This window comes from Anser cygnoides, chromosome 3 (assembly GCF_040182565.1).
Source record: "Anser cygnoides isolate HZ-2024a breed goose chromosome 3, Taihu_goose_T2T_genome, whole genome shotgun sequence".
NCBI classification, from domain to species: domain Eukaryota; kingdom Metazoa; phylum Chordata; class Aves; order Anseriformes; family Anatidae; genus Anser; species Anser cygnoides.
The window spans coordinates 34,733,070-34,759,986 of NC_089875.1; the positions used below are offsets into that span (position 1 = coordinate 34,733,070).

A 26,917-nucleotide genomic window follows, 5' to 3' on the forward strand; every position below is an offset into this window, starting at 1 on the left:
AGCCTATGAAAGACATTGCAGCAAAAGCCCCCTTTGCTGCCATTTGAGGTAGGGCAGTCTGTCCTAATTTGCTTTTTGAGGCATAGCTACAGCAACACCTGTCTGCTGGAGTCTGGGCCATACTGGCAAACGTGCTCATCTGCTGGAGCAGTAAGTCAAACGCCATAAATCACACCAGGACAGGGACCTCTTCCTGGCACATGCTCTTGAAGGGGGTTTGTCTAGCCCCAAGGTGACATCTCTTCAGTGCCAAATCTCTGTTGCCTGCACCTGTCTTGAGAGCAGCTGACTGGTGCGGTCCCCCATGATCTAGTTGTGCTATAAGGAAGAGGAAGAGCGGTTCCTTCGTGGTTCCTGTCAGGTGCTGTGGTGGCGTGTCACCTCCTGGCTGGCAGCAGCGGGACCCTTGGGAGACCCCGAGGACAGGAACAGCAGCATGCAGTCACACTCCCTGCCCGTAAGGTTTCTCCAGTGACTTTAAAGGGGCAAGGATTTCATGGTGGATATCTGCTGCGTTGTGCTGGGCAGATCAGTGTCTGCCTGTGTTTTTTTTTTTTCCCCTCTGCATTCCTAGGAATTGTTCCAGTGCAGTTAATGCTTTCTCTATCAGCTTGACCTGCCTGTATGAGTGAGTTTTACATGAGCTAGACCAGCTGCTGACAGGCTGGGGTAGGAATTTTGTTGTGCAGGGAGATTAAATAGTTTATTTCTCATCCATCAGGAGGAGTCCTCAGACCGCCAGTCAGCTGGGCTTCTTAGGTGACAGCTTTTACCTTAGGCTAATGGATGTTTTAAAAATAGCCGTGGTTAGACACTAATTGCTCTGCTGGAACCTTTAAACTTCTCACATGCTTTTATTCTGGTTTGGAGTCCAGGCTCTTCAGTTGCTGCCATCAGCTGTGTTCTGCATCTGAGGCTTCACGTTCGCAGTTGGCTCCGAACTCGGACACACAGACGGTGTCTTCCTGGAGCTCCTTCCTGAGACACAGTTTCCCTCTCAGGGCTGCAGATTTGATCATCATTCCTCAAACGTGAGCAATGTGGCACTTCAGATGCTGTGCTGACCTCTAGTGACAAAGGCAGAAGTACCTTTGCTCTTAAAACCTGTGAATGCCAAAGCTTCCTCGTAGCTCTCCTCTTTTCTGCAGTTTTTCAGCCCACATGAATCATAAGGGTTTGGTCTCTCCTCATGTATCTCCAGGTTCTTATGATAGTTCCCCGTATTTCTGTCCAGTTGTTGAACAGCTGGTGCTGTATTCAGATCTTTTGCTAGTTTTGCAATAGGAGACTTCTGTGAACTTTTATTAATATCTATTTTATTACCTATAAAATTAATCAGTTTTACAAGCTGCTGACACTTCATCCCATTTTTGGTGCTACAATAAAATGCTTTATGTAAAGATAACTTAAACACCAAAACTCAGAGTTTAAAAATTTTGTTTTGACTCCTACTATTTGTCCTTTAATTACAGGTATCTTAATTCATGTTTCATATTGCCAGCCAGGGAATTGGAAGGTCTCAGTGAGATACTACTTGTTTTGAAACACAGAAGAAGTTTAGATTAGCAAATTGTTCCAATGTATGCTGCTAAATCTCTTTCAAAAGGTTTTAAACAATTTATTCCTCCCAGATTTGAATAGTTTCAGTTTTTGAAATTTTGAAGTGTTAGACAAATGTGTGTTTTTCTTTCTGTGTTGTGAGCACAGTTACTCCCTGCGTGAGTCCCCTGAAGTCAGTGGAGCTGCACTGAAATTAGATGGGAAAATGTTAATATAGTTCGAGTAACAGATACTGTCAATTACAGTTATACAGAAGAATAAAGAGAAGGGATGGCAGTGGAAATGACAAAGAACTGAAACAGAGAAATTAAAAGTAGAAGGGATTAGTGAGAGAGAGTTGCTGCAGCCTTTTGTTTGGTCTGCTCTGGAGGATGGTGAGCCCCTGTGCAAGGAGCCCTTCCTCAAGGTCCTCATGCTTGAGCCCTGTGTGCCACCGAGTATCTTGGAGCAGTTTTGGGTTAGGTATTTAAATAGGGAAAATACATACAGTGTTAGATTTTAGCCTATCTTCCTCGTGGTGCATGTTTGCAAGTGTTTTGTTTTAGTCTAGTATGTGGTAGAGGTAATGTTTTTAGCTAACACTCAAACATAAACCAACTTTTATGGGATGAAGTAAGGGCCAGCTTGGCTGAAAATAGTTATTGCTGCCTTCTGGTGGAATAACCCAATACCAGAACTATTACCAGATGTTAAATTAATATATATGTCTGGATGTACTATGTATTGTTTCCTTCAATAGTGAAACCCTCAAAAGCTCCCCATCAATCTGCTTTGTTTTATATTCAGTGTACTGACATAAGCTAGCACTGCAATGAGTAATATAGTTAATGTAGTTCCTTTTTTTCTTTTCAGCTTAAGGGAATTTAAAATTAATATTTCTCTATTTTTTTCTACAAGTCTCTAGTGTTTGGAAAAATGACATTTAAGCGTGAGTGAACGTGAATGAAAATTCCATGTTCATTCAGCTCACTGTTGTGCAAATCAAAGGATTTCCCTTTCCTTTCTTGTTTTATTTTTGAAACTTCCTTATTCCATGTTTGCTATTCAGCTCAGTTTGTTGATGCTGCAGGTCAGAGAAGAATACATGCATTGCTAAAAGCATGCCTGAAGTTCATTGGTCATGGTAAAAGAAGGAAAACGTGCATGTTGCATCCCTCTGGGTAGTTTTGGGGCGAATACAAAGTTGACTTTATGGTGGTGTCTCAGGTTTCTGTGAGGTGAGAGGACGCTGTGAGATCATGCGATACTTGTGACGGATGTGATGGGTTTACTTTGGCGGAAGGTTTTTCTAAGTACCGGATAGCAGCTATCAGTTTCACCACATGCCACACCAGTATTTAAAGACTGAAAGCGACTTTGTGGAGGCCAAGACCAATGAGCAGGGAGTAATCAGTGCATGAGGCTTTGGTCACAAGCAAATGACAGAGAATGCCAGAGGGCAAAAAGCAGAAGCAGGGCTGCAGAGAGGACTGACCCTGGAAAGGGATAGTAAATGGGACAGAAAAAGGGGAATGCCTTGGTGGCTGGAGCTGAGCTGAATGGCTGCCTGCAGCAGGGGGGGCAAGTGTAGATCTGAAGAATGGTGCCCACTTGCAAAGTGACAGGGACCAAAGTTGAATTCATTTGTAGGTGGAAACAGACTACCTTCTGCTGGGGACCTTGGAATAAGTCCCAGGCACCCTTCAGGGCAGTTGCCTCCTAGATGAGATGTGGCAGAAATGAAGCTTTTAACGTGAAGGAAATAAAAAACCTGCTTAGCCGTACTCAAAACTTTCCTGCCAGATACATTCCTCATCAAACACACATGGTGGGATTTTTCAAGAGTTTGGCACAGACTTTGCTCTGCTGCCACTGGAATCCGTGGAGGTGCCACAGGTTTCAGTGGGAGGAAAACTAAATCAGTACGGAGTGCTTTGGAAAATCCAGCCCAGAATGGATGCTGGCAGCATGACTAGATAGGGATTGGAGGTGATGCTGAAATTGTCACGTAGAAATTTTCCATGCTGGCTAGCAGTATCCTCTCCATCCCCCTTGGTTTAGAGCTAATGGAAAGCAGTGTGTGGAGAAGCATGACCTGAGAGGAAGGGAAAGTCAGCATAGAAAGAAATAAAAATCTGATTTCCTCCCTCCTCTGTGTCTTGTGTCAGGACAGAAACACCACTGCAGAACTTTTCTTCTACCTGAGGTTGGCGCTTAACTCCTCAGGAACATGCTGGTTGAAGGCAAGAAGACTCGTGTTTGTTTTCTCCAAAGCAAAAGGCACACTCCTGGCACATGCTCAAGTATGGAAGAAGAAGGGGAAGAGGAAGGGGGGGTCATGTCCCCTCTGTCAAGCTCCCTGCCTTACATAAGGGTAAGTCTTAGAGGCTGCTGCCTCAGAGCACAGCCTGTTGTCATGGAAATCTGTAGTTCAGAAGAGACCTCTGCAGGCCCATCCTGCAGTCTCCTGCTTCGGGCAGGGCAAACTTCAAACTCTGGTGAGATTGCACAGCTGCTGAGGTGCAGAGGTGTCTTCCCAGCGCTGCAGCTCGAGCGGGAGAAGAGCAGAGCAATCACAGGCCCCAGGCACTTACCTGGGACAGAACATGCAGCCTGAAGACTGCCATTAGGAGTCTCTGAGCCAAAACACTCATCTGGTGTGATTCGGAGGTCTGTAATGAAATCTCAGATAGCTGACACTCTGCATTTCGCTGGTTTACATAATTTTTCCCCCATCAGATAGTGAAACAAATTCTGAATGCAGGTCCCTACAGGATAATCTTGTGTCAACAGATGTTTGCGTCATGGTGCCTGGGCTCTAACATGGTAAGGGGTGGAGGCGAGGGGGTGAGGAGGAGGCCCAAGATCTCTCACAGCTTGGCAAACAAGCACAGCCTTTGCCAGCAATGGAGGTGGTGGCCCAGGAGGCTCCAGGTTTTCTGGGTCTCCTGCTGTGAGGCCATCCCTGCAGGCCAATGCAGTGGCTGTAACTCACTCAGCCCTTGGCATTTCCCATTAGGCTGCTGTTGCTCGCTCACAAGCTGACATCGTCCCTCGATGGGAATCATCTTCAGCAAACAGCTGGTTTTCCTCATTTGCTCACTCTTACATTTTCTGCTTCCCTTTTGGACATGTCACTTAGCTTTCCTAGGTAAATGTCAGATCTTCCAATAGAAAAAGCTACATAAATACCACATAATGAGTTCAGATGTGAGCAGTCGCCTCTGTGACATGCAGCAATTCACCTCTTTTCTTCGCTTGAATGGCTCCTTAATAGCTCCCTTGGTCTGCTTGGTGTTGGAGTCCCCAGCAAGAACAAACCGCTCTTCAAAGTGGGTGGCGTTATTAAAGAACAATGCTGCAGTCTCTTCTAGAGGCAGCAGCGGGGTTTTTAAGTTCACTGTGTGCTTTGAAGGAATGTGCTGTGGTTCAGCTGCTGGCCAGGTCTGGCCCATGGCATGCTGTAACGGGGCCTGTCACCTTTCCTTCTGAGAGGCCAGCAGAGAGTGCCAACGCCAGGAGGCCCTCTGCTGCCATGTGGACATCACTCAGGGGGCAGTGAGGACCTCGAAACTGGATCACTGTGAGCTAATAGTTCATGACAACTGCACTGGAGCCCTTAGTGTTTTAGGACTTGTCTTAGGCAGGAATTTATTTATGTCAGTTGCTGCTGACCAGCTGAATATTTTCATGACTGCCAATTTTGTCTCTTGGATTCAAATGGTCTGTCCCGCTGTGACAGCGCTTTTCCCAAGGAATGTTAGTGCTCACTTTGAATGCTGTTTTAATGTTGGCTAATTTTTCACTGAATAGCATCCCGACATGAAAGTATCTATTGTTATCAAATGTCTTTCTAACCCAAATGCATGTGTCACTTCGGTGCTGTGGTATCTTTGTTCTCCTTAGCACACTCCCATTACAATGAAACCAGCAGGATTCAGTTCTACCACGTCAGCAATCCCGTAACACCACTTTTGTAGCAAGGGTACGGCTGGCTGAAAAAAGACTAATATATATATATATATTTTAAAGGGTCCATATGGATGTAAAAAGTATTGGTGCCATTTGGTATAAACTGTAATCGGTTCCAGACTCTGCCGCACTCAGAAACTTGAATCATGGGATTGTATTTGGTGGTTTCTGTATTTTTAGGGTTCTCACCTAAACCACAGCTCTTGTAACAAGTAAATGGCTGTATCTGTGGTGTCCAATCCCTCATCTTAATGATGTTAAGAAAATGTTTGTTTAACTATGAATTGAAATTGTATTCTGAGCCCTGCAGCTTTTCAGGTGAAGTGACAGAACCAGCCTTGCTACACTGGGGCAAAGTAGGTGGGCTCCAGGGCCTGAGTTCAGATGGGCTGAATTTCACTTAATTCGCTCAATTGTGTTTCCTTTAAGGCATTTCTGAAGGCCTGGAGCCAGTCAACCTGAAATACTGAGCACTGGGATCTAAATGGAATTTAGGCTGCTTTTGGCTCCCTCTTTGTATGTGCTTTAAGGCATGTCAAAGGTAAGAAGAGGCAAAAGGGAGAGACAGAAGCATGCAAAAAGTACGTTGTTTGCTTATGAAGTGTCTAATAGACCAGTGTGGCTGTGATGAGGACACGGCTGCTAAACCAGAATATTTTCAAGCTGTTTGGGTCAGCTGTTGCCCCTCGATTCGGGCAGGGGAGATGGAAGGTGGCAGGATCACACCAGAACCTCTTCTGTGTATTGCTGGTGACAGAAACTGATAGGCCAAGAGGCCATTTAGGCTTGGGTTGGCTGCTCTGTTTGTTTGTTTGGATCCAGAGCCAGTGTGTGCATCTGCCTGAGCCTGCCGGTGGCTTTTAACCCCGTGACTGATTTCAACCATGTGCGCCTGCTGAGTGGGAGAGGTGCAAGGAGCTGGGTCTGGAGTTGGTCTGCTCAGGAGAGAGCTATGGGGAAAGGTTGTAGGAAAGCAGGCTTTGTTTTAGTGTTGTTGCTCACAGAACAGCTTGAGTTTGTCTTTTTTTTTTTTTTGTCTGAAATAACTAAAAGTGAGTTGGAGTGTTCATTGTCTGAGAATGGCAAACTCCCAGGGTATTCTAAACTTGTTGTTTTAAAAAGATGTAATAAATCAGCAAGGAGTCAGTCTTGTGGCTCAGAATTACACGTTCAGCACAGTGTTTGTCTCCCAGCAAAGTCTTCTATGGGTACTGCAGTTTGACTGTTATTTCCTCAGCTGTCATACTGCTGTACGCCCAGGAAAAGTGGGGACTCACTGCCATACAAATTTGCTAGCTGGGGGAGGACTGGAGCAGTCCTGGTATGTGGAAAGCTTCAAGCTGTGGTGCTGACCACCACGGCAGCTTTGGGGCATAAACCATGGCAGCTGAGCACAGCCCATTGCTGAAGCAGAAAGAGGCCGTCCAGAGGAAGGAGAGTGGGGAGCGCTGTCTCATCTGTGAGTTTTCATGACATCTGAACACAGACCAGAGTTCCCCTTTAATCCAGATTTCAGGACAGCAACACCTTTCAGGAAGAACTCCTTTTACCAAGGACTTCCAACTATGAAAAAATAACCCAATGTAAAAGTACCTAGCCCTTTGCAGCACCACTCCAGAACACAGTGATGATGGGAAGCTTATAAAAGTTATAAAAGGAAAAGCTACAGATCTTCAGAAGCAGGTAGCTTCTCCACAGATGAAGGAGGTACTCTGTTCTTAGAAGTACAATTTTCTGTTGTCACTGTGCATTCAGGGCTTTCAGTTTCTGTAAGTTCTCCATGCGATTCAGGCATTTTTCGCCTTCCCGAGGCAATGTGGGTTTTCACAAAAAAAAAAAAAAAAGGGGGGGGGAAAAAAACCCCACTCCTTTTAACCAAAGGAAAGTTTGATGACTTTGGAGGCAGATCTACTTAGTCTTCAGAACTACCATACTGGAAGGAAGACAATGTCCAATGTTGGCGTGGGGAGGAGATGTAACTGCAGAATCCACGTTCAGTTAGAATGATGATTATGCTCCCTTCCCTGTGGCTTCACCAGTGAAAGGTTTATTTTTTCTAAAATCACAGGAGAATTAACCTTAAGCAGGACAACTAAGAGCCCTGCAGTTATGGAATTCCCTAGTAAGACCAGACCTTCCACCTTTTTCCTCAATCACAGCAGGTAAGCAAGAAGTAGGTTTTTTTGTAATTATATATGAGCTGTAGTGTTTGTACCTCTTTTGACTGAGAAGAGAGACTGGCCCTCCATCCGTCTCCTGCTTAATTTCAGAAAAGTTAAGCATGTAGAGTACTTTGCAAAAAGTCTCTTCCTTGAAGATTTCTCCCCCGACATTTGTATTCAGAAAATGTTCTTGCATTTTAACATACAATTGGACTTTAAATGTACCATATCTTCACTAGTCCTTGTGTCAAATTTCAGCACGTACAGAGGAGGGGCCCTGAGAAGGACACATGCTGCCACAGTTAACAAGCACATGGGTCTTAATGAGATCTACCAAGTGCTCAGTACTTCAAGGAATACAGCTTACAGGATTTTTGGATTTTTGGTTCTGATTGACCTAAATATTGGAAAATAGTCAGAACCAAAACAAGTATTCCTTTTTTGTGTGTGTGAAATTAGAAATAAAATTTTTCAGACAATTGGACCCAATTTGACCTATTTTTTAAAGTCTCATTTTATGCTTTTCCTCTTAATGCAGGGCAGGTCTCAAAGACACAACAAAAATGTTTCATTTGGAAAATATCAAAAGGACCTGTTTCAGGATTTCCAAAGTAAACTCATTCTGGAGGAGGTCGAAGTGAAACATCTGTCAGTCTCGTAATCTCTTTCTCTCCTTCCACTGAGAAATGGAGTTTATGGGAAGGTACAGTTCATTAAGAAAAGGAAATTCGCCCCCTTTTCTTTACTATTTCTGAAAACCAGGCCATCATACTGAAGAGCATGATTCGCAGATTTAGTGGGAAACATGCCTAAACCAGGCAAGAAGAAAAATTCCATGGAAATCAACTTCCAAGTCAAACAGTTTCTGTAGGTCTGTGTTTGAAATCTTCCCCCTGGAAGCCTAAGTTTAGGCATCAGCTAATTCAGTTTCTGGTCTTATTAAAACAGCATGAGAAGGAAAAACCAGCCAGACAACTCTGTATAACTGTTGTAATGTAAATTAATTCTAGTACTGTGAACACCTTAGGGTTACATTCTTGTAACATAAATATCAATAAAGGAAAAAAAAAAAAAAGCCTACAATTAGCAAATAGCTTTTTCTAAAAAAAGGTGATTTTATTGAGTTTTAATATACAGCTTTAATATGTTAGGGTAATCATACAAGATCTCTCTTGTGTTCAATTTACACATTACAATACAGACGTGAGCTAAAATCTTTTGTTTTAATGTACAAAAGGAATCCAATGTTGTCCACTAGCAGCTTTGAACTTGGCAAGAAAGGTTCTAGAGACTTTAAGTGCAGTAACAACCATACAGAATACAAAATGAATACAAAGACTTTTCGCCAAGGTATATAAACATTTGAAAACAAATGGTGCCTGCTCCACAGGGCAGACAACTAGCAAATTAAAAACGTCACTGACCAATGTTCCAGAGTAGGAGGAGCATTACCCTGTGTAACAGTTCTTATAAAATATCCTAAGAATATCTGTATCAAATAATTTGTACTGATCAGAAAAAAGGACTGAAAAGAAACAGTAGGCAAGGAACTGAACAATCAAAAAAATGACATAGTAATATAAAATATTTCCATCACTATTTAAATGCCAAATTAATCAAGCAATAGTAAAACAAAACAAAAAACAAAAACAAAACAAACAAAACAAAACAAAAAAACAGAAAACCAAAGCTCTTCTGTTTAAAATAACAGCACTGTTTTTGCTTATTTTCAATGATTTTTTTTTCTTATGAACACACTATATACTTGATTGTTTCTTTCATACAGAGTAATGTGTCCATTTGGTCTGTCACTTCAGTGAAGCTGACATACAATCAGCCCATCATGTCTCACCTTTGACACATTTTAATGTGTTTTTCCCCTTATGTTCACTACTCTGGTGCCTTCTCTTCTCAAGTTAAATACTTTTCTTCCTTTTCTTTATACAGTGCAGAGTATATGGGCTTAGGATATGGAGATTTTCCTCTACTCCAGTTCACTGTCTAGTTCTGAGTTCAGTGGTGTGCAGTAGTTTGGCTTGTCTGAAGGTACATACCCAGGGAGACACAAACACTTGTACGAACCTTCTGTGTTAATGCATTTGGCATTCTTGCAGAGAGACATCCTGTTGTTCAGCTCATTGCACTCATTCACATCTGCAAAAAGGGAACATCAAAACACATGTAGGTAAAACTCATTTGTTTCCAGCATTGTCAGGAGTAGAACATACTGTAGGAATACACTGAGAACTGTATATTCAGTTCAGATCAGGTGGAATTAGGGCCGTTCAAAAGCTGTGACAGATAAATATTTTATTGGGAAGAAGACGAAGTTATTGTGACAAATCAATAGTGTCTTAAAAGGCATTAAGCTGTTAGATCACCAAGTCCAAACTCCTCTTAAGCTATGAAACAAAAATTTAATAACCACTTACAGGTTTTTATCTGACGGCTTAGAAGTGGTTTATAAGAGAGGTTCTGCGAGTTCTTAGTATAATATCTTTATGAAAAAGAATCAAGTATTTTAGGCTTTCTTGGTGTTGCCAACTAAACAGTTATAAAAAGCAAACTACCTGTACTCAATACAGCACAGCTAGGGAGAGCAGCTCGTTGTAGAGTCCTGAAGATTACAAGGCGTGCAGGTAGCTTTTCATGATACAGCTAGGAGACTGCAGCTGTGGGTTATGAAGTGTAGTGCTAGGCAAGGTTAGTACAGACACCTTGAACTGAAATATGCACGTGCAGTCTATACTAGGCTCTACATTGGGGGACGTTGATTGTTTTGCTTCGTCTTTGCCCTGCCACTTGCCTTCCCTGTATTTCATTATTTTAATTGCTGATATAGTCTCTAGATGTTCTGGTTAGCTGTTGTGCAGATGTGCTGGTTTGAGGGGTGAGAGGATAGTCTGGCTTCTTCACCACTGAAATCAGTAAGAATTAGGGGGCCAAGCCCCACCAAGTGGATATCTGAATATTTAGGTGGCCCAACTGCTCTAAAAATCTGCTCCTAAAATTACTCTTCCACTCTGGATCCAGATCCATCCTCTCAGGTCACTAAACCCTTTGAAAAAGCTTTGCTCATGTTACAGTGTGACATTATGGATACAGGTTTAAGCTTCCTTGCACAATGGTGTGTCTGTTCATTTCTAGGTTCTCAACTGAACGGAGCTGTAATGCACTGAGGAACATCACCATAGTTATTTCTGTAACAATATTTGCTAGACTTTGCAGTAAATCAGAAATAAATTTGGCAACTGTAATAGAATTCAGGTCATCATCTGTAACCTCTTTTTTTTAGCCCCTCCTTAAGTCAAGTGGCTAAACTGACAGGCTAGCAGAAGAGTAAGAAGTAAACACGCTGTCCTCACCAACACAGGTCATTTTGGCCATGTCCAGGTGATAACCATCAAAGCAGTCACAGGTGTAGCCTTCCTGGACTCTTACACATCGGCCATTTTCACATCCATTCAGAATACCACATTCCTCTGCTTGTAACTCCTCAAAGCTGTTCAGAAAACCTGAATGAAGAAAGAATTACAAACAAATAAGTTACAGGGTTGCTGAATATATATACCCAAATGTATAGCGAGACCCTGAAATTCTCTCAGAGGTTTACTGAAATGTGACTTGACTTTGCAGAACATAGGTCAGCTTTAGCAGATCTGCACCATCTGGAGTTTTAAATGCACTAGAAAAGCACTGAGATATGTTTCAAGAAGAAAACTGTGTAACTTTGTGAACTCTACATTTTTGTGTTAAAAATGTGATTTTTTTTTAAATAAGTGACACTGCACACTGCATTTTTTTAACGGATAAATCTGTGTTTTCTAAATAGCACACTTTATTTTAATTTTTAAGCATATCAACCTTCATGTAAAAAAAAGGGTAAACAGCAGTAGCGCTGTTTGGGGCAAAAGTATTTTAAAATGGTATTCTAGAAAAGTGAGATGTCTGTATATGGGGGAAGAGATACACTCTAATTTATCTACAAGAAATACATTTTAAAAAATTCAGTCTCAACTGCTTTATGGAAAGTAAGAAGAAATTAGATACTGCTTTACTATTGTGGGCTTGGTTAATAACCCTTTGGCTGGTACTTCACTGATTAGTGCCAGTACAAACACTTATAATTTACTGATCGTTCCATGTCATAATTCTCAATAGTGATTATTCAAAGGCTCCCCATTTTATTATTTATTTGACAGTTCTGAATTTGTGTATAAAGAGGGATATGTATTTAAAAATTATTTGACATTTTTACACATTCAGAGAATCTCTGTAGGACTGAATTGCTCCTCTTAGTTCTGCACAAGTTTTTCAGCTAGCTTCCCAGTCACTGAGCAGTGATGTAACAGGACTGCAGATGGCAGCCCATCACATCCAAAAGACTTTTGAGGAAAAAGTGCAGAGCCCTTGAGAGTCTGTTGGTTTACCAGCATAATGAATACATAGCATAGAAGTGGAGGGGAAATTGGAGCTGGAGTGGAATTGAGTAGGATACATCTCCCCATCTGCCCCATAACGTATGACTAATGCAGTAATTCCACAAACAAATCATTGGCTTATCTAAAATGTGTTTACCTATTTATATGTTACAATTGCAAAGCTACCTAGGAATATAAATTTCTCCCTTTCCCTTTGCTTGCTGTCCTGTCTTTTTATATTTACTCTACCCTGTCACCCTGTCTTTGTTCTTTAGTCCCTCTTTTCTCTTGCTTTGCTGTTCCTACCCTGCCCTTTCTGTATCATCCTCTGTTTAACTTCCATACAGTTGTATCCACTCCCCCACCTTCTTTGGCTACATAACTTGCCATCCAGCCTGGACTTGCTCTACTGTGGTGGGGCTTCTTCATAGGGATCATTCTGGTCAGTGATGCACTTAATAAATTCTGGAGACACTGAACAGATATATGACATAAGAAGTACTTGCTGACTTAAGCCACATCTCAAGAATGCATACAATACATAGCATGTATACAAGTGTACGTTAAGTGGGAAACATTACAATTTTTTCCATGACAATCTGTCATGACTGACATCCTGACAATCTGGTCAACACCCTCAGTACTACTGCATTTCATTGCGGTAGTACTGAGGGTGTTGACCAGACTGTCAGGATGTATGGTTACAGAGTAGTAAGAAATTTGTCCATTTTTCATTATGTTTTCAGCCCTCTAGTAGAGCTTGCAGAGGGCTCATGAGGGTCCCTTAAAGCAAAGAGCTTTGCAAATTTAAAAAACAAACTGCCAAGAAAGGGAAAGGTCCTCCCAATACATATTTTACATATACATTATATGTAATATATATATATGCATGTACATAGACATATCTAAAATATCTATCACATAGAGCAAGTTCTAGTTGTACAAAAGTTTTTCTTCAAAAAAGCTGGATGGGGTACATGTTGCAATTCTAATAATGTGTATTTGGTTATGTAGAAATTGATTGCACACAGCTGACAAATACATTGACATACATGGCCCTGCCACGGGCTGGGCAAGTATTGTCATATTCCTTGTACAGACTGCAGCAGGATCATGGCCATGAAGTCTTTGATGATAAATACATGACTGAATTGTATTTGTCGGGTAATATGCCTCTGACGAGGACAATCACACAGCTATGTGTTTGGGAGTTTCTTATGCATTTACTTACCACCGTACCTGGTTCAGTGATAGGATGGGAGCAAGAGACATGAGCTCTCATCTCCTTAGCATGGAAGACTCAACTGTGGATTCAAAACTGTCTACAATTTTACTGTATCTATTCACCATTGCTTATAACTTACTTGTAAAGAACTTGTTTACCACTCAGTGTATTATCTGTCGCATTGGTTACCCAGTCACCTCTCTGGGCTTTTCATTATGCGTGGTAATTTTCATCCGTGTGACATTTTAATTAGATATCAACACTCAGTGCTGTTTAATTAAAATCATCTGGATATAAAACAATAAGACATTTTACAGCTCTGTGTAGAGGTGAAAGGTCATTTAGATGCTGAATAGAAAAGAGCTCATTATTATGATTTGTATAGCTTTGTATAAAGGTGCAATGTGCACAAGAAATGCCTATCACTCTCCCAGTAGTGTGCCGTAATCCTCCTCCTCTGTTTTGATCAGTTACCTTTACTTTGTAAGTATCTCCTTGTACAGAAGAAGCACTTTGGGAAAGATTGTAGTGGTAACTTGTTGGCCACCGTGTGTAAAGCACTGGAAGTTACCAGTTCCTTCTGATACCCCCACTTTTCTTCTGTGAAGCTGTGATGGAATATGCCGGATGTGCACAGCGTGGCTGATTTTGAGGAAGATACTGAGATTTGCAAGGATTCCTCTCCCTCAAGCCTTAACGGTGAGCTGGGCTGGATCCATAAAGAACCCTGATATTCCTGAAGTACACCTGAGATGCTGTACATGACTCCCACACCCTGCCTGGCAGACCCTTCCAGCCTGAAGACTATATGCATGCATACTCTCCAATCATACTTTGTTCTGTAGTTTCTCTGCTGAGCGAGAACAACTTGCATACTCTCTATTTCTCCCATATAAATTCTGCTGGAAAATCATGGAAAACTGGCATGGAGATGGAGGGAGGTTTTTTTCTTTTTTTTTTTCTTCCCCTTTTTGTTTTTGTCTGTTCAACTAAATGTACTCCAAAGAAATCTGTCCCATGCTCCAACGGAAAATTAATTTGTGAGAAGGAAAACTGGCAATCCTTTTGACCTTCAGCTGTAAATCTGTTGGTAAATATAAATTTAGTACACTTGGCACAAACTATTCCACTGTATTAAAAATTAACGTTGTACTCAGAGCCCAACTGGACTCTTATACAACACTGGCTCTTGAACCAGAACACCTGACCGAAAGCTAATGTCATAGGAATAACTAAAACATAAATAGGCCACATTACTCAGAAGCAAACAGAAGAATGAAGCCAGCTACAGGGAAATAATCCAAGTTACAACCCTCAATTCAAGTATTTTACATAACAGAGAAACTTGCTTACGGTCTTCAACAAAGTATGGATTAGTTTCTGGAGTGTAGTGCTCCTCGAAGTCAACCAAAGCATCTTGTCCATATGGACGTCGAGATCCTGGAACAGGAATGTTGCACAGCTGGGCATAATCCTCTGAGGGGAGAAAGAAAATAGGATATAAAACTAATCACACTTGTAACACAGGCTGCATTGCATTAGTCCCAGTGTGTTGTGGCTCATATTAGCTGGAAATAAACTTATCTTCCTAGAAACACCATAAATCTGCAATTTCCACAAAGCAGTCTCTCTTCAAGAAGGATGTCATTAAAATGTAACGAGCCAAATACAGACTATTAAGTCATAATAGGGATAACACCAGGGATAGATTTGAGTCAATAACCGTACCAAAGTTATGGGTCATGTTCTTCTGGTCTGCTCTTGCCTTGAGCAGAGGGATGCCGTGTATCCCACCACCAGCGCACCCCTGGCCCAGGGCTAGCTGTGGTTACAGCCCTCACTGGTATAATAAAGGCTCCCCCAGACCATTGTGGATGCTGGCAGAAGCCACCCCAAAGGAAGCAAACTGGAGCAGGTGGGGCCATATTTCTGGCACAGCCAGCCAACCTGAAGAAATCACAGAATAAAAACCCTTCCAAAATAGCACACGCTCCTCTGCAAACTGTTTCTTCAAACCGCAGGCTTAAGTGTTAATGCTGTTCAAAGTCTCCTTGGCTGCAAACCCGTCAGGGCAAGGGGAAAAGCACAGATGAAATAGTTACACTCTGACTTTCTGCCTCTCCCCTGTAGTTCTAAGACTACACAAGTTAAAATGTACCAAACTCTTCACTTGAGGTGTCAGAGCCCATGTCTGAAATGCTGGTGTATGGAGCTTGATTTTTTTAAAAAATCCATTACCATTTACTAAAGAATATACAAGACAACTTATCTGAAAATAGAAACTTTATGAAAATACAGCAGTCCAGGTGCTTCTTTACACTTGCTACAGACTACTTAGCATCTGATTCTGTGAAGATTGCCTGATGTTCTGAGAATCAGGCAGAGCATGGACGGGAAAGAAAACCACCAAAAGAGAGAGAGGAAAAAAAGCCCTAAGCAGATACAAAATCCAAGAATTACAGATGGTTACAGAGCCAGAAACCTCACGCTGTGTTGAACTGTCCCAGACAGCAAATAGTCGGATAAATCCAGACTGCCTCTAGACAGTCCAGAGGACAGCCCCACTTGCTGCCCAGCATTGTTTTTTTTTTTTTTTGTTTTGTTTTCACAGGTCGTATCTCCTTCACCTGGGATGGTTTCATTTTGTACCAAAAAGAACGAGGCGCTCAAAAAGTCTGTTTGAATTCTGTGGCCAACAACTTGGCTCTTTTGAGAGCCAAACCCTGTGCTCTAAGGGCAAAGCTTGTCTGCATTTTGCAAAACTGTCACGGGTGCCTGTCCAAGTCTGCAAAATGAACTTGCCACAGAAGTTAGAAATCCTTGTACATCTCACCACCTTCTGCTTCAAGTGCAAGGTGATTTCCTCTGTTTTGCCCCTCCAGAATAATATGTATACACTATCTAGACAACCCTCCCCTCTCCCAGGTGAAAAAGTACACTGTAAACAGAGACACTCAAATGAAACAAAGCCATCATCAGAAAATAACCTATAACATGTATTGCCTACTTCCCTTAATGCATAGCTTCCCACTGAGTTACTATGATCACAAACAGTTCTAGCAGCTGTCTAATAGCACCAGAAACACCGGTATTTTTACATCCTCTCATCTGATCCCAAATCACATCTGTATATGGGGACAGCGAGGTTATCATCTCGGACTGACTCTTCCACTGTTTTGTGTTGAGCTACTTAGCGTGCTCAGGAATTTTGACATGTACACAGTCAAAAGCTGTGCAGAAGTGTAAAAGTACGTTCTCACAGATGCACTACTACAAAATATTAATTCAACTGGCCTGTGTGAAAGAAATGACCAGACGAAACCGGTCAGCAAACAGCAAGAGGACAAGGCAAGTGGGTCTGAGGGATCGCTACTTCTTCCAGGTGAACGTGACCTTATGGAAAGGATTGCACAGAAGCCGGAAACTGGCTTTTCAGATTACTCTCCACTTGGTTTGCTCTTTGTAAAAAACAATAGTGGAAACAACGTTTTTCTCCTGAAGGAAGCAGTCAGAGAACATCTGAAAATCTATAGTGCTGGAGATCTCATGTACGTGATAGTAGGATAATTTGAAGATTGTGCAAGACTGTTTTATCTTGCGTGTTTGCCCATGGAATGTTGTTTATTATCTAAAGAAGAACAAAGAAATGTTGACAAAAGAAGCTTGTTTCCTGCCACACCAGTCCTTTGCCAGTCACATTCTGAATGTCTGCATTTTTAGGTCTCATTATAAGTAAATTAGTGGCTACAAAACGATGAAGAGCTGTTTTAGTACATACTGTAAACTTTGTATTTGTTGTAACCGTAATGGTCTGTTAACCCCTTGGAGCCTGTTATGCTTAATTAACTATTTGTTAATGCAATCTGATCCTTTAATAAATTATACATTATCTGTACATGTAGCTTTCATACAGAAGTGCACAAAGCATTTAATTAGTCTTAAGTTGCTTTACAATGTATATGCCTATACTACCTATTTATAATTTATGTGCTTGTTTTGATACATACTGTGATGATTTTGAAGTTATAATAGTCTTTGACTTTTTAGTTGTGCATGTAGTGTAAACTTTATCTCTTGTCTTTTATAATGCATTGATTCAGCTCCTAGGTGCTCAGGAGATAAACCCATGCAGAGCAACAGCAGAAATCATGAGCAGAATAAATTCAGGACGAATAACAACGTGCCACCTTGTTGTGTTTCTCTCTTTTTTTTTTTCTTTTTCTTTTTTTTTCAGCAAAGAAAAGAGTGGGCAGAGAGGAGAGTACAAAGACTGAAAGGCATTAGGAGGGACGCATTCTGGAAAAATCACGAGAACCAGTGTTTTGAACTAAGGTCAGCTAGAGACTTGGATGCTGGTAAAAACAAACCTGTTAGATTCCCCCTCTGGATGATAGAACAAGTTATGGCAAAACAGATGTGTACATATAATTTTTGTTGTTTTAAACTTTTACCCTTGCTGTCCTATGTTCCTACAGTTCAAATTAATAATAGTACATTTTGGGTCACTGCGCTACACTGGTCACAGTTTTCCAGGGAAGAGAATTAAATGAACAGAGTGCTGGATTCATGGGTAAAAGCCTGACTAGTGCACAGAAAGTTGCAGCAAGTATACAAAAGACAGAGCAGCCCAACCCTGCCCTAGGGAGATGACAAGAGGAAACGTGCATCAAGAGGGCAGCAGTAAGGGGACAGCCAGCAAGGAAAAACCTGTACCTACCCCTGAATGACAAAAACATTTGAGCTGTAACAGAAATTAATGTTGACTTTCAAAATAGCCTTTCATGAAAAATAATAAAGCATCTTCTGTAATGACAGTCAATGGTATAACCTTTTCTTACACGTATTCATTTTCTCTGCTAGCTCGTCTCCGGGCTGCGATCAGTAATAATACAACTGCAGTTATAGAAGAAAAAAGGCTGTTTTTAGTATGATTTAGTCTATGTCACCCCATGTGTTTCGGTGTTTTTCTCATAACTTGCAAATGAAGCACTGAGACAGTTTATTGTATAATTTAGGACAGTTATTATAAAAGGAAGCTGATGTAGGCTTCCAAAAATGTAAAGGACATTTTCTAAGGCAGATGTGTACGCATAAAACAAGTGTGTTATGGGATTACAGCTAGATGCACATGCGTACTGGCACAGATGTTAGCCATAATTGGTGGTGAAAGCTAGGCTGATGAGACGACAAAACATAAATTGGAAGGATTGACCGCTTTTAGGTGCTTGTTAGCACAAGTGCAGCTGTGCAAATGTGCACCTAATTTGCATATAGTTGTAACTGCACAGGCCTGTGTGGCCCTTATTCTCACCTGGAGGCCTAAAAATTCTAAACTCTCTAGTTGGAAAACATATTCTGCATTTCATGCATCTGCAATGAAATATTACACTAAAAAAGCTTTTCCTGACAAAACCGTGAAACAAATGCACCACAGCCAATCCTCCCTCCTGCCTATAAAGCAAGCTTTATTTCTGTTCCAGCTCCTCAGAACTGTCACCATCACACATACAAAAAAGGAGCCAAGGCTATCAACACCGTGGCAGTTCCTTCAAATTATTTAAAAATGCAACAGTTTTGCTATGTAAGAAATCACTGGAGAGAAAGACAAAGCCAAGAAAGCATTTATTACATGTAATATATGTCCCTTCCCAATCAGAGGTTCTGGACATCAGTCTGAATAGGCTGAGTTTCTGCTCTCTTAGGAGATTGCATCATCTGTGAACCACAGCTGAAATATTTCTGCTCTACGTTTAGATTGTGCTGTTTGATAATTTAGGTAATTTCATCAATGTCATTCATAAAACATGATGAGGTTTGTGGTGGACAGCATTCATACATATACTACAATGCTTGGTACTCAAAAAAAAGGGAAGGGTACCAGTCTTACAGGACTTTTTCATGAGATAAGATGGATATTCATGTCTTTGCATGAAGAAACTCTAAATGAAATTGCTGAGGAAAGCTCACAATGGATATAAAATTCTTGTTAAAAGTGGAGGAAGTACCAACCTGATTATTTCAAAACCTTTTGGAAGTCACCTTATGTTCTTCAACTGAGGCTGCTCAAATTTCCTAAAACAAGTTTTTCTCCTACTGCTTGTGGGAGATGGTTAAAAGTTGTAGTAAGAGTCAAGCTCTTTCTTCCATGGCTTTGCAAATGGCTTTCCAACTCCTTGCTGATTCAAATGTGTGCTTGGAATGTGAGGTTCCATGAGAAAAACCCTTCCAAAGCTATTCTGTGTATCCCTGCTAGACCTCAGAAAAAGCATCAAAAATCATCAACGGAAATGAAAGCAGCCAAAAATCTGCACAACTGAGTATAAGACTTTAAATATTCAAGACCCGATCGCTGTTATTTCTGTGCCCAAAAGGTAATTCATTTGTCCAGGATCCTTACCAGAAAGGAAGCAGGCACAATGCCATCCTAAATGGAAAGATGAACAATGGTCTCCAGAAATCAGTTCAGTGCCTCCCTGCTGATCTTTACCATCGTGAAAGAGTACAGATGGAAACTCATCATTTACACACATCGATTTTCCCTGTACTTCAAGATCTTCATGAGTGACATTAGCCAGAACTCAGAGGGAACAACATGTTCTCATAATATGGAAGCTCAGCCCAGAACTAACTCACAGTGTTTACAAAGGATACACAAAGTTCCATGCAACAAGAATGCAACCCAAACAATCTGTTCTGCCAGAAGGGGTAAAGTTCAACCACCACATGTAGGCACCTCCAAGGGTCTGCACCTGAGTTCATCATCCAGTGCTCCTTCTTAGCCCATTGAAAGACACAACTGTGTCTAGACTCCATTTCACCCTGAAGTAGATGTCTACAATAGGTCAGAGGAATCTAACCCTCAGGGTGCCTATTTATCTTCTCTGATGGAAGAGGAAACTGGTACGGCCAACACACATGCAGGTTTCTGTATAAAGAAAATGTGAAATTGGCCAAGAGAAATCCTACATTATGTAATAACCCAGACAACTCACATTACCCACTACCCTCAGTAGTACTCCTGGTCTGGGCTCTGCAAATGCTAGGGTGGAGATAAAGAGAAACTTTTAAGTGCAGCATGAGTATGCGGCAGTTCATTCTGTGATTCCTGGTCACAGAAAACATAGAATCAGAGAATCAGAGAATAGTTTGAATTAGAAGGGACCTTAAAGATAATCCAGTTCCAACCCTCCTGCCATGGGCACAGATACTTTCAACCAGGAAGGTATCATCTCCTGTAACATCTACTGACGGGAGTTCTACTGCTGTCATTTCTGCAGATCATCTAGATATAAAACGGTTCCAATAAAAACATGCAACCACAAACTACTAGAACTTAAAACTTAGAGTAAAATGTATGTATAAGGTTAAAAAAGTAAACACACTGAAACTGAACAGTGGTGTCGTCTACAGTTGCCCAAGAATGTCTACATGACATTACTTTAGTAGTCAGACCACAAAGTTCTTAGTTATAGATGTAGCAGTGTACCCTCATCCTCACTAAATAGCTATTCAAATGTCTGTAAGAAATGCAGAAGCCTAGTCCTACCACTTTTTTTCCATATCAGAACTTCTCCGGGCAGCTACCTATGGGGAGGGAAGATGATGACATCCCCCTTAACAGACTGGTATATCTTTAGATCACAGGCACTAATTCCACCTTCTTTGCATCCTAAGGGATCTACTGAAACAAAGGTGGTACTGCACTGCAAAAACAAATTCCAAGACAGGTTTCTGAAGATCATTTTACAAATATAAAAACAGACAGCCTCCATAAATTAAACACTGACCCTGGCACACTACCTTGCTCAACATTTTCTAACTTTCACGTGTATCTTCCTCCCTTCAAATTTACTGTACCCTGCAGCAATACACCTTGCATAAAATCCATTCCCCTAAAGGTGTCGCAGGAGCTTCGGGAGGCTCAGCAGGTATTTAATGCAGGTGTTGTTACATGTTCAGGTTAACATGAGATGTATCTGGCCTAATTCTAGATTTTTTCAGTCTTGGCCAGTTGCTCTGTTTTTTGGCATGTATACTTTGACTCAGCTGCTAAACCCATTGGAGCCTGTCCTGCTGCCAGTTACTAGAGCATGGACTCCATATGGAGACTGTTGGGTCTCACAATGCTAACAGTAGATTGAGCATGGAAGCAGAACTTCTGAAGGCAGGTTGGCCAACAGGATATTTTTTGAGGGTGGTTGCAATGAAGAAAGGATGCTTTGCTTTTGTTATCTAGAACAAAAAACATCCAAGTTTCCAAGCTTCTTCAATCTGTCAATTATTAGAGATTGCAAATGGCACTTAAAACCCCAAATGAGTTTTTGAGAAACCCAGAGATTTCTTTAAAAATAATTACTAAAAGTTCTTTGTGCAAGTACAACCTAAGAACACAGTAATCCCAGAAGGAGTACCTAACTTTTAGGTATTGAATGCAATCCGTGAAAGCCTTTATCTGTAATATAATGATATCATAAGATTGCAATGTTAGAACCAATGTAATTGAAATCTATCTGTCCTCGCTTCCTTCTTCTAACGACAAGAAGGCCTACCCTGCAAAATTGTTAGTACAAGTAAGATGTACTCAATCACATCACTACAGTTGATGTTTGCACTATTTTGATCAGGATTTTGAACTAGCATTTTAAGTTTGTTCCTTGATGGTGTCACCAAAACACTTACTGGCCTTACTGTTGGAAAAATGTTGCTGTTCAGTTCTAATACTTAAACTGGTGCTAATTCTTGTCTCAGGCTCTGCATATTTAGTGTTATTTTCAAGGGGATTTGTTTGATTAAGCACCAGAAGGTAGAATTCCCGTTAGTATTTTTCAGAAATGCAAGCAATACATAAATTCAATTTTCATGCTGATGAATGGCTGGATTTCTTTTTCATTTATATGTATCAACTCTTATATAAGCCCTTTATCTTCCCACCCATTTTATGCTGGATACTATCCAAACAGGACATTGAGATCTTGTAATGAGATATGAAAGCGCATTCAAAAAAAGCTGGGACACAAGTTATTAAAACATTAATTTGTTTTAGAAGGGACTTGAAGATGTATCACTCATGGCTGTAGCACTGTATTTCCTTCTAAATGCAACATCTAGATCCTCACACACAAGATTAAGATATCTTATCTGTATCTTTCTAACTGCAACATCTTAATTACCTTACATGGACAGAGTATAGACAAGGTAAAAAGAAACCACACATCAGTGAATGATTTCTTTTATGGTCTAACCCATTTCATGGTGAAACTCTTCCAGTGATAACACTTTCTGCATCCTCGGCCCTTCTTTAACATGTGTCACAAATCTTCAGAATGCCCCTAACTTGGGAAGTAAGCAAACACCTTCGGTAGTAAATTTGGCCAACACAATACACAAGTATTTGAAAATGGAGAAATTCCAGGTTCCCCAGCCAGGACTTGAACCTGTGACCTGCTGCCCTGTAGGTGTGAAAGCACTCTTTTGAGCCAATGATATCACTTTAAGTGCTATGAACTGAAGACACGTCAAATGAATCATTTATTCAGTTCAGTCAGCTTCAAATATTTCTCGGTAAATGGTCCTGAAAACACAGAAAAGTTTCCAGGTTTCTGTGTGTGCACATGCATATATGTGAGAGGACACATGAGCATACACCACTTATACTAAGAGATGTAAGCTTATACATGCTTTTTCTGACATACTGAAGATTCAATATGTTTTTGTTCTTTTTAACCCTCTATATTCCAATTTGTAGTAATGACTTAAATTATCTGGGATCAAAATATGCCTTATAGTTTCATTTAAAGCAGATATTTTTCAATGTGCATTAAAGTTTCGCATAAAAATGATCAAGTCTGGAGGATGAAGAATTTAATGCCCAACATAACGCTCTTCAGCTTTGAGGATCCTCCAAGTGATATTTAGCATCATGTTACCCATCATGATCCTTCACACCTTTTTTTATACAAATTGCTTAAGTTCCTTCATAGAGCTAGTTGGGATCTGCACCCCACTGTTGTCACAGAGCTGTTGCTCCAGAATCATGTAGATTCTGAATGGATCAAAACCCATCTAATGTCAAGCCTGAATGTGTTCAGACTGAACTTGACTATCCTGGTAGTCCTTCTCTGCTCTTTTTCAGATTTATCCTAATTTACATTTAACTAGCTAGAAATCTTCAGAACCATGTCTAGTACCTACTTGAACTCTCTCTACTAGAAACAGCTTCTTGTACTTCTCTCGGGATATTTAACATTTCATTCCATTTCAATTGTTATTCTGTTAGGTGTAGTAATTCCATGTCTGCAAATGTCCTCCTGTAAGATTTGTTCTGACAAACACATTTCAGAGATTTCCATATCTTATAAATCCAGCTATTGTCATGCTGTTTTTATTCTTCAGTCTCTTTCAGGGGTGAGCATTAACCAGTTACGCCAGCCAACATCATCAAAATCAGACTTTTTTCGGTTGCTGTACTTCCAAAGCAAACTCAAACAAGCAAAGACATATATGAGCAGATTCAAGGACCTTGCAAGTAAATTATAAAAACATAAAACCCAAGCAGACGCAAGCACAGCTGTATTAATACTTTGCTGAGCTTTTCCATGCAGTTTTAACTCCAGGGTTCTCACTACAAGTGAAACACGTAGAGCTATAGCCATGACATGACGGTTACACATGCCCAAATAAAAATCCAGTATGATCAGAATAAAATGCTTTACTTGTGCAGCACGCTATTCCTACCCAGAAAGCTGTATTCCTGAAAGACACCCCTGTATTTAGAAAGCTACATCCAAACTAGGCCTTGAAATAGTTTATATAGGTGATGAAGTTACACTGCTTGCACACAAGTTAGTATGGTACCAGACTCTGTATACCAGGGCTGTTAAAGGAACTGAAGCATCATCTCAGGCACAGTGACAAACAACCAGTCTCTTCACCTTTCTGCAGCTCACAGAAGAGAGTCCAGGTGTCAATAACAACATTTCTTTCTGTGTCTATTTAGCTTTTGTAGTCACCACGAGAAACAGCTTCTACTTGAAGTATCTTGGAACAATGTCTGATTTCTAAACGCTAAGACAAAATGTAATCATCTAAAAAATATGACTGTTAGCTTGTGCTCCAAAATATTCGGTCCTTACTGGTACTCCATTTCCTTCATCTTAAACTGCTCATCTATACATTTCACAATAATTGAGCATATAACCATATAATAACAACTATTTCTTTGATTTAGTGATTCTAAACCTCAGCTCAGCAAATCCTTATCAAGCAAACACATCTGTTTGCAGCCAGCCTGGCAGAACATCACACTGAAAATGCATCTGTATGTATAATGCCAGCAACAAAAATTGGAAATGGTTATTTAGCCTGTTGAGTTATTAGAGTGTGTGTGCATGTGAACTGTGTCTGTGTTTTCAGAGGTAGTTTTTAATTTGTCAGTCACAGTAAGGAATTGTGCTACCCTTAAGATGACCTCTTATTTTCACCAGGGACCTAATTTTCAATCACTGACAGATCCACCTGAAAGAAATGGGTCCCATACACGCCAAAAAAATAAAAGTAGCTACATTTTAAAAATCTGAACTGTAATGTCTTCCCTTAACTAGTGAGAACAATTTCCATTACTTCTTGAAGGGTTTGGGGTTTTTTTATTCTTTCTTATGATATTAGCTTAAATATAAATTCAAGGGATTAAACTGATTAAGTATTTCAGAATTCATACCAAGAATTGAAATGTTCGTTTCCTTACCTGACTCTTTCATAGGGCACAACGCGCACTGCATGCCCCAGGCTTCACCATACAAGCAACAGCACTCAGTATAGGTAGTCTGCTTTCCAACCAGAGGTCGACTACAAACAAAATCATCACTTAGATGCTGCCAGCAAAGATCCTGGTAGACCTCAGTTTCTTCAGTTTGTTCTGATGGAGAAGACAGCATTACATCATCTTTGCAGCACTGTTATTTAAAAAGATACTGGGTAACGCAAAATTTTCTAAATAGAGGTTAGAGATCAACCTAGCTTTAACTTCTCATGAATCCAAGACTAGACAAATTTCATTAAATACAAATTTAAGCTTGGAAGTCATGACCATTTCTAAATGCTTCGTGACTCATCCCTTGAGTGTTCAGTGTTGCAAAACTCTTAAAACGTTCTGATTTTTCAGTGGCACTATTAGGTCAATTTAAAAGCACATTAGGTTGGATACCCAAAAATGAAAACTGCTGAATGCTTAAGACTGACTCAGCTCTGCTCTCATGGAAGCTTTGCACAGCTCTATATAAACAGTGTTAGGACAGAGGTAGATATTTGGGAAACTCCATCCAGGGAATAACCCTTTAAAATAGTTATTTTGCTTTTCTTATATGGCTGGCAATGGCAACAGAAGGAGCTGTTACTGCTGGGGCAGAGCTGAAAAATCTTACATGGGCTCAAGAGGAGACTGGACAAATACTTGGAAGAGACTCCCATTAACTGAACACACAAACTGCCTCAGACTCAGGAAATCCCCTCAGCTGAAAACAGCCGGAGGGTGGGAGAGTGCTGGGGAGGGTGAGGGGAAGCACTGTTTATCTGCTGTGCTGGTCCCTAATCGGCCGCTTATAGCTATTGTTAGAGACAGAATACTGCTGTGAACTACTGTCACATTCTTACAAACATTAACAAAAACATGTATTTTTGTCAAAGCTGGAATATTTCAGAGGCATACTAGTTCTGACAAATTTCTCAGTAGGAACAATTCCCAGTCCCAGCACTCTCTGATCACTGCTGATCAGAGAGAGAGGAACTGAAAACTTAATCTTCTACTTGGGAAGTAAACACCGCAGCACAATTGTTTTGTAAAAACATCTAAAAGGTTTTGATTTTGTTCCAACATGCAATGAAAAATAAGTGTTGTCACAAACCAGGAGTCTGTTTTGTCTGGCCAAATGTATTAACTGCATTTTTACATGATGCTTCAACAAGATGCAGTGGAGCATGGGTATGTAGAGAATTGAAACCTACAGTGTGTTGTTCTGCAAGTGCAAAGGTTACCAGAATGTAGATAGATATTCTGCTAAGAACTTGCCAGAACACACAGTGATGAGCAGCAGCAGTTCCCTGCAGCCAACTCCAAATTCTGCTGGCAGCAAAGGAACCAGCCTGCGTCCTCTTCTGTGGTAGGGAGGACAGTGCCAGTGGTGATACAAAGTTTGAGTGCTTTGAGCTGGGTGAGAAGATCATTGCTGTATCGGCCCCAGTGTAGCATGATGGAAGACCCTTTGGGCCATTACATTCTCCTTCAAATCCTAGATGAAACCAAAGAACAATCTTGCTCTTGCTTTGTTTAACTGACGATTGAACAATAAAAGTGCTGTAATTCTTTCACCATTTTGGGCAAGAGGATGACCATATTGCTCCTCAAAATTCTATAATTCTATAATTTGGAGTGACTAAAGCAGCTTTTGGTCTGTATTCGCAGTTCTTTTCACAGAAGCATCTGAGGAAAATGCAAAGAGGGTAGCAGAGGTCTGGATTATGGCTATACAATGCCAATATTTATCAAACACATTATAATGTTTCTTCCAAAGTTATGCATGGCATAGACTAAGCTGTGCAGACTG

General features: G+C 40.7%; 1 protein-coding gene and 1 long non-coding RNA gene across 10 annotated transcripts in view; one reads left to right on the forward strand and one right to left on the reverse strand.

Annotated features, from left to right (window-relative positions):
• Positions 1 to 352: 352 nt before the first annotated feature.
• On the forward strand, positions 353 to 8,737 carry LOC106029663 (uncharacterized). Of its 2 annotated transcripts, none has more exons than XR_010830226.1 (5): positions 353 to 457; positions 3,708 to 4,209; positions 5,941 to 6,052; positions 7,580 to 7,673; positions 8,212 to 8,737. It is a non-coding gene; the product is annotated as an uncharacterized lncRNA (long non-coding RNA). The 2 variants fall into 2 exon arrangements; XR_010830227.1 differs by having other exon boundaries at positions 3,708 to 3,913.
• Positions 8,738 to 8,764: 27 nt separating this feature from the next.
• LTBP1 (latent transforming growth factor beta binding protein 1) overlaps positions 8,765 to 26,917 on the reverse strand; it is a 201,735-nt gene continuing 183,582 nt past the window's right edge. For all 8 annotated transcript variants that reach the window (XM_066993883.1, XM_066993884.1, XM_066993888.1 and 5 more), the window contains 4 exons: positions 25,063 to 25,233; positions 14,673 to 14,795; positions 11,039 to 11,188; positions 8,765 to 9,827 (listed from right to left, as the gene is read on the reverse strand). In XM_066993883.1, the coding sequence (XP_066849984.1) occupies positions 9,658 to 9,827; positions 11,039 to 11,188; positions 14,673 to 14,795; positions 25,063 to 25,233 (614 nt within the window). In that variant the 3' untranslated portion in view covers positions 8,765 to 9,657. The remainder of the gene's footprint in view (positions 9,828 to 11,038; positions 11,189 to 14,672; positions 14,796 to 25,062; positions 25,234 to 26,917) is intronic.